This window comes from Kryptolebias marmoratus, linkage group LG8, assembly GCF_001649575.2.
Source record: "Kryptolebias marmoratus isolate JLee-2015 linkage group LG8, ASM164957v2, whole genome shotgun sequence".
Classification (NCBI taxonomy): domain Eukaryota; kingdom Metazoa; phylum Chordata; class Actinopteri; order Cyprinodontiformes; family Rivulidae; genus Kryptolebias; species Kryptolebias marmoratus.
In genome coordinates, this window is record NC_051437.1 from 9,301,604 (window position 1) to 9,309,141 (window position 7,538).

Sequence of the window (7,538 nt, forward strand, 5' to 3'; positions counted from 1 at the left end):
TAATTAAGTACTTCACATGCCTATTTAGTCTAACCAGAGCTCTACGATCAGTGCCTGTAGTTAAATTCACTTAAACTTATAATAAAATATTTTTCCTCATAATATTATGGCCTCATATAACATGTACTTCACTAATTAGACATGGCTAACCGAGCATTTGTCTAGCCTATACACTATTTCACTATTATTTAGTATGTATATATATATATATATATATATATATTCCATCCATAAAAAGGTAAACAGCACCTACCAAGATGGTGGCACAAATTCTCGCTTTGTTTGCAGAGAGTGCACTGTGGTTGGCCTTTCCAATATGTCTCTGGTTCAGTAGTTTAAGCGTTTTAGGGATGTTTATTTACCCTAACAAATGTAACCCTTATAAATGTAGTTTCATCTGTCTCGTGACTGGTAAGAATGTAATTTTTCACTACAGATGTTACAGTGAGAGGAGTGTGATCTAATTATTTGACACAGCGGCCTGCCACACTGGCCCTGATGCGCAGTTAAGTTGCTGCTCCGATGGATTACAGTGTAAACACACCCTTGCCGCTGATTGGTGGAGACGTTTTAGCGCGGCGAGACGCAGCCAATCAGAGGATTGTTTTTCTTTCACGTCGTTGTACGGATAGTAAGCTAACGGATAAAGCAAATGTAAACTTATATAAAGAACGCGGTTTGTTGCTTTTAGATATATTGTGGTGGGGTCTTTAAATGACTGAAACGAGTCTTTTTTGCCGTGATTATGTTCGTGGAAATATGGTTCTATCGCCACTGCGAGGATATATGAATTTGGTGAAGCAAGCTAACTAAGTTAGCTGTAGCTTGCTAATTCTTTTTAAGGTTCCGCAAGGCCGCTGGAGAACACGAGAGCTGCTTCCCGTTCTCGCTTCGCTGAGAATGTAGTTTGCGGCACAAGTGCTAAACTCGCAAAGGTAATCAGAGCGGCTCGATTTGTGGCGTAATCGATTGCACTCGTTTCCAAAAAGCGCCTGGGCTACCTAGCTTGCTAGCATGAGTGAAGTGACGGACTGCAAACTGTCCGCGGACTCTGCATCGAGGAAGCGGTGCCCATCACCGGACCAGGACGGCGGTAGCACGATTCCACAGAAGTCCTCCAAAGTAAGTGGCGATGTCGGTGCAACTGATGCGACGTCGGAAAGTTGCAAAAACAGCGCGAGCGACAGCAAAGAAGCGTCGCAGATGGAGCCTAAAGACGCTGGGCAGAGAGACGAGGGTTCAGACATCAGCGGTGTGCAGCCTGCCAACAGCTCCAGGGCTGACAGCAAGGACGCCAACAGAGTCCAGACCTCGGACACACGTGCACCTGCTGATTCAAAAGAGGAAACAGCTGGATCAGAACAGCGTCCCTCAGATCCCCAGTCTGACTCTGCAGCCATAGCAGCTGCTGAAGCTCTTGCCAGCCTCACCGGAGGAGACGGAGAAGACAGTCAGGAGACACCGTGCTCCTCCGAGAAGGCTAAGCAGGCGAAACATGGGAGCAAGTACAAACAACGGGGAGGCCACCAGTCCTCAAAAGCTGGCTCCAAAACCCAGGCGGCGGCTGCTGACAGCTCCACATCTGCACGGGCCACAGGCAAGGAGGCTGCAGGTGCTGTCCCCGAGGCAGACGAAGGGGACGAATCCGGGTCTGGGTCGTCCTCCACGCCGAGCTCCTCGTTCCCGTCCGACAACGAGGACAACGACGACGGGGAGTGTGCTATAGTGTCGGTCAAGATGGCCCCGGAGATGAGGCAGTCCGTGGCCCTGCTGGCGCAAGTGCAGATGAGACTCGAAGCCCTCGAGAAGAAAAGCGCCCGACTCCACCAGCGGCTGGAGCAGAAGATCAACCGCCAGAGGCGTCCGCACCTGGACCAGAGAAGCTCCATCACGAAAACCATTCCCGGCTTTTGGGTGACCGCGGTATCCTTAACACGAGAACCAACCTCACAGCCTCTCTTGTTGTCTTGAAGTGTTTGAAATGCACCTTTTATTTTGGTTTTGTCTTAACTCACGTGTCCTAGCTGTTAAACCACCCTCACCTCTCGGCTCACATTGATGAGACGGATGAAGACGCTCTCAGTTACATGACTGATCTTGAGGTACGACGTGGTTGTCTGCCTTTCCTGCAAGTCTGGCTAATGTAGATGCCAAGCAGCAGCATTTAATTGTTTTTTCCCCCCCATGTCCTTTCTCAGGTTGAGTCTTTTAAAAACACCAAGCTGGGCTACAGGATTCGCTTCCACTTTAGACGAAACCCATATTTCCAGAACAACATCATCATGAAGGAGCTGCACCTCGGAATGGGAGGTAAATGTTCGGCATCTTTCCTGTTTAAAATAAACTCTTCTAAAGCAGCCTATTCACTTATTTTTTTTAGAGACCAAAAGACCAGCAAAAAAAGGACACAATTTATTGAAAAACTACCACCAAAACGTAGCTTTAAGTAAAAAAAAAAACAGGTTGAAAACTGGCACATAAGTTCAACAAATGTGACAATTTACACCTACATTGCGTAAGCAGTTCAGGTAAACAAGAAAAGGACGCTGTGGCAGTTTTAGCAGCTTTTAAATTTAGGTATAAATAGATATTATTTAGATGCTGCACCTATCTGGTTGGGGTTTAATCGTTCTTGACTTCACAACGTCTGGTGATGAAGTTGGGCCTAAAATCCACACTTTAGAACCATGCCATCGGCTCCGTTTTGACCCACCCTCTCTCTGATCACCGCTGCTCGTGCTTTCAGGCTCGCCCATGTCCTTCTCCAACCCCATACTCTGGCATCGCGGGCACAACCTGACGGCCAACAGCGAGCCCAGGAAGTCCTCCCGCGGCGTTTACGAGACCTTCTTCAGCTGGTTCAGCGACCACAGCAACCCGGGGCAGGACGACGTGGCGCAGGTACGGACCGCTTTCGCCTCCGTGCGTGGATCTCGTGTCGCCCGCTCGTCGCCAGCACAGGCTTCGCTGCTTCAGAGTGCCGTTGTGGTCAGATTTGTGAAATAAATAATAAAAATAAAAATCCGCTGCCCAGAACAAACTTGGTGTCGAAATTCCCAACTAATAACTAAAGAATGTGGCTTTTTATGGATCAGAACTATCAGCTCTGAAGCAGTGGGTTTGGGGCATTTTTGCCGACAGTCAGAGCTTTTTATTTACAATCAGGTCGTATTCAAACACCCACCAGTGCATTACGTTAAATTTACCATTTATTGAAGGTATTCATCGTGATTAGACTAAAACCTGACAACTTACATCTCTTCTTCAGTGCCATTTATTTTGTCAGACATTTATTAGACAACATTAAATCGACACAATAATTTGTTTTTGTTCTTAATCTCTGGACAGCGTGCACATAGATTTTTTTTCTCCGCACATACTAAAAAAACCAAACAAGCACGTTGTCACATTTGGCACATCTACGCCTGGATAGGGCACACATCAGCTGAGACATGAAGCGAAATAAAAGCTGTGTAAGTGGCAGCAGCGTGATGACGGTGTATTCAGGGCGGCCAGGTGACGGGTAAAGATATCACCTTCATTTATTTATGTGTTTTATATATCGCTCAAAGAGTTGAACATGAGACATTGACAAACAAGCAGATTAAAAGCAGGAAATAGTCGCTCTCTTTGAATCTTTGTGTTTGGCTCAAGCAGACATTATCCTGACTTTACATATAGTTTTTCCAAAACAAATGAGGGATTTTTTGCACGTGCTGTTTGGCTTTTTTTTTTTTTAAAAGATTGGTTAGCGGGAAGGTAAATGGTGTATTATTTTGAACACAAACGAAACAAAATGGCAGAAATCGAGTTTTAACGAGTCGTGGTGATGTTTTGTGCCGTTGCTTAGATACTTAAAGATGACCTCTACAGAGACCCGCTCAGATACTACCTCACTCCTCTCTGGGAACCAAGAGAAAACGGCAGGTAAGACGAATGGATCCTCGTCTCTTCTGTTCGAAGGGAATAACGGGTGTTCACCGACCACACGGCCGTTTTTGTGCTTTCCCCGCACCCAGTGGCGCCGAGGCCAGAGCCGCCGGCAACGGGAACGGTGACGACTGCGTGGTGATCTCCGACTCGGACGACGAGCCCAGCGAGGACACCGGCGAGGCAGAGCGAGGCCGTGGCAGGGAGGAGGATGAGGAGGAAGAGGAGGAGGAGGAGGAGGATGGGGAGGGGGAGGGGGAAGAAGAGGAGGAGAGGGGGGCAGGTGCAGGTCAGCGCGGAACACGAGCTGCAAATTGTTTCCTGTTACGTTATGCCCCCTTTTTTTTTTGTTTGTTTGTTTGTTGGGATTTATTCGATGGCTGTGAGGCTGAGCTCACTGAATGGATAAACGTCTGTTTCAGATGAGAGCCAGGATGATGAAGAGGAGGAGGAGGAAGAGGATGGTGGCGGAGAAATAGTTATTGACGGTAAAACATCACATCTATCGTTGTTACAGATGATCGGTGGAAGGCTGGGGAGGCTGACAGAGCAGCAGTTCATCTGTTGTTTGTTTTTTTTTTTCATGCTTTTTCTTGTTTTAACAATCGCGTTATATTTGTCCTGCAGGCTCTGATGACAGCGATCAGGAGGAGGATGAGGAGGAGGAGGAAGAAGCCTAAGGAGAAAGTGAAGGTGAAGAGAAGTTGCACACCAGTCAGCTACAACATTAAACCCACTCACTCGTGTTGGTTTTGGTCCTCCTTGTGCCACAAAAACCCACCTGACCCATCTGGACCACGAGCATGGGGCCCCTGGAAACGTTTGGAGTCCTGCAGGTTGCTGCAGCTCACTTAGAGTCCAAGATCAGATTTGGGGTCAGCGCCATAAGCAATCTGCCGTGTCCTTTGAGTCGCCGTTGATTCAGTTTTTTTTTTTTTAATTTTTTTATTGCGTGTCCGATCTGCAAAATGTCCGACAACCTATTTGAACATCCTGACAGAAGGGTTCCCCTCAGCTCCCGGTGGGCTTTAATATTGTGGCTGAATCGTGTTTAAATTAAAGCGGGCGGGCCGCCGTAGGGACCAGAGACTGCAAAGGCGAAGAGGAGGCTCAGTCGATAAAGACACACAGTGCAAACAGTGACTCGTTCTTCCCGATTGTTGGTCATTTTTATGCACAAAATTTCAGTCTTTGTTTTTATACTGAAAAAACACACACACACACACAGAGAAGCTTTTAAATTCAGGGTTCACTGTAACAATAAAGCCAAGGCAGCATGTTTCCCCCTCTCTTTTCTACAGTCAGTGCCGTGTATTCTGGTGTGCTCTCGTTCACTTTCTGCTCTTGTTTCGCTCTTTCTTCCTACACACGTTTGTCGGGGGTGCAGGTAGCGTTCCTTCAGGCGGCAGCGGAGCGCGCTCGATGGCACACCGTGACATTTTCCAGCGTCACGGCTTGATGGCAGTACACGTTTTTACCTAGAAATTCTTCACATAAACAACACTGAACTCCTTCGAGGCATTATTAATTTCGTTTTGTTTGTTTGTTTGTTTTTTAGAAGAGCTGACACGTGACAAAGCAAACGCGTCACACGTTCAATCTGACGTGACCCGTACATTTCAGATGCACTGAGTACTGAACCAAAATGTGTTCTCAGGGATGATCGAGGCGGTGGTTGTGTATAAATTAAAAACAAAAACGAGAAAAACAAAACAAAAAAAAAAAGCGAATGAATTTTCAAACATTTACACACTCTTTACTGTCGGTTGTGTATAAAGAAATGTGTACTCTACTGTAGTAAATAGAAACGATAATTATTTTAATAAACTGCCCGTGTTTATTTCTCCACGTGCCGTCATGTTACACGCCATCCTCCCTACCCCCCCTTTAAGCCACCTCCCATGTTTTATATCCATGGTGTAGTTTGATTAATGTTTCCGTGAAAGCCTGGATTTGTGTAACACACCTTTTGACAGTAAGTAGAGTTGAAACGTTTTTTTTTTCTTTCAGTTTTAATTTAAGTTGGATCTGCATCACACACAAACACCCCACGTTTATTTTCACATATCGTCTTTAAGAGCCGAGTCCCGAAAACATTAGTATTTTTCAATTTTTTTTTTACACATTTCTCATTGGGGCATGCCTGTTAGCACAAATTGTAAGGCAGGAGAGTAAAAGCGCTTACATGTTCACGACAACGTAATAGGATGCACTGTAACAGACTTTATATTTGCTTCTCTTGGCAGCGAAACTGTAAATACGTCAGCGGTGTCTTTTTAATAAAGCAGTACTTGATTAATCTGTTGTTAAATTTGTCAACAAACCTTTGTGGGGTTTTTTTTTTTTCCTCCTTTTATTCTTTTTTGTAGACCTAATCAGAGAGTTACATTTTCCGTGCTGTGGTTTTTCTAGAATGGTGTAGTTAAGATTACTTTTTTTTTTTCTTATTATTTGTTATTTTTGGCTGATTTGGTTTGCTTAAACGATAAATGTTCACCTTTTGGATCCGACTTAATAAAAGAGAAAACTGAATGATGTCGCTGTCTGTGTGATGTGTAGCTGTGCAGCACCACGGAAACGTGCTGTATGGCCAGAAGTATGTAATGTTCATGTTGAAGTCAGGGTTTTGGTCGGGGCTCCTTACAGGGCCGGCTTTAAGGGGGTGTGGGCCCCTGGGCTGGAGCTTCTTTTGGGGCCCTACCGACCATGTGAGAGAGATCGATTCAATATTTCCAAACACTAAGAAGCAGAGCTGCTTACTACACAGACTGAGCTTTAATGTAACATCTAAAGTTTGGATTTTAGGCCTACCGTCTAAAGTTATGAAAGCGTCACATTTTCAGAAACTACAGCTCATTTCTGAGCACAGCTGACACATAACTGGCTAGAAGCACTTGGAGAGCAAACCTCCGCCAAGACCATAGCTTCAGTAAAAAAAATAGTGTGATCCGGACCACCATCAACGTTTAATGACAACCCCAACATTTCCTGAAAATTTCATCCAAATCTACTCATTAGTTTTTGTGTAATCTCACTAACAGAACAAAGAAACGCGACCGAAAACAAAACCTCCTTGGCGGAGGGAGCAAAGGAATCACCTGCGACCTCGACCTTTGACCCTGTGACCTTGAAATCAGTGGGCATCATCCTTGAGGTGTCCTAGGTTCCTGTGTCACTCTGGGCCAGAGTCAGAGCACAGGATGACCTGTGACCGGATCAGCACCAAAGTTTAATCCCTTGTTCCCTTGTACCATGTTAGATGTTTCCTGAACATTTCATGAAAATCCGTTCATGACTTTTTGAGTAACCTTGTGCACAGACAGGCAGACAGACATAACCTTGGTGGAGAACCGGTAAACGGACCGTTACAGAAGCTGTTTTAGGATTTATTACCCAAATTCAGGCTGAATGTGGTGATTTTCTGTTGGTTGCCAGTGCGTTTCAAAGCTTTCAGTTCTCCTGTCATGGCAGCTCTGGGGTCTTTTATCATCACGGTACACACGATCAGGACTGTAGGGAACGCTGCCTGTAAGGACGGTGACAGCTGGTAGCTCTGTAAAATGTACTGTAAACTGTTCTGCCGAGCGCCGACTCATTTTCAGGCTGTG

General features: G+C 45.6%; 1 protein-coding gene across 1 annotated transcript; it reads left to right on the top strand.

Annotated features, from left to right (window-relative positions):
• Positions 1 to 586: 586 nt before the first annotated feature.
• On the top strand, positions 587 to 6,462 carry tspy (testis specific protein Y-linked). The gene is made up of 8 exons (XM_017409782.3): positions 587 to 1,923; positions 2,025 to 2,102; positions 2,199 to 2,310; positions 2,747 to 2,901; positions 3,851 to 3,927; positions 4,020 to 4,219; positions 4,353 to 4,418; positions 4,558 to 6,462. The coding sequence occupies exons 1-8, from the start codon at positions 1,015 to 1,017 to the stop codon at positions 4,608 to 4,610; spliced, it is 1,650 nt and encodes a 549-aa protein (XP_017265271.1). The 5' UTR covers positions 587 to 1,014; the 3' UTR covers positions 4,611 to 6,462.
• The last annotated feature ends 1,076 nt before the right edge of the window (positions 6,463 to 7,538 follow it).

Coding starts and splice junctions, on each gene's coding strand:
- tspy (XM_017409782.3), top strand. CDS start 1,015: ATGAGTGAAGTGACGGACTGCAAACTGTCCGCGGACTCTGCATCGAGG. Junction 1,924..2,024: donor CCGGCTTTTGGGTGACCGCG/GTATCCTTAACA, acceptor CACGTGTCCTAG/CTGTTAAACCACCCTCACCT. Junction 4,220..4,352: donor GGAGAGGGGGGCAGGTGCAG/GTCAGCGCGGAA, acceptor CGTCTGTTTCAG/ATGAGAGCCAGGATGATGAA.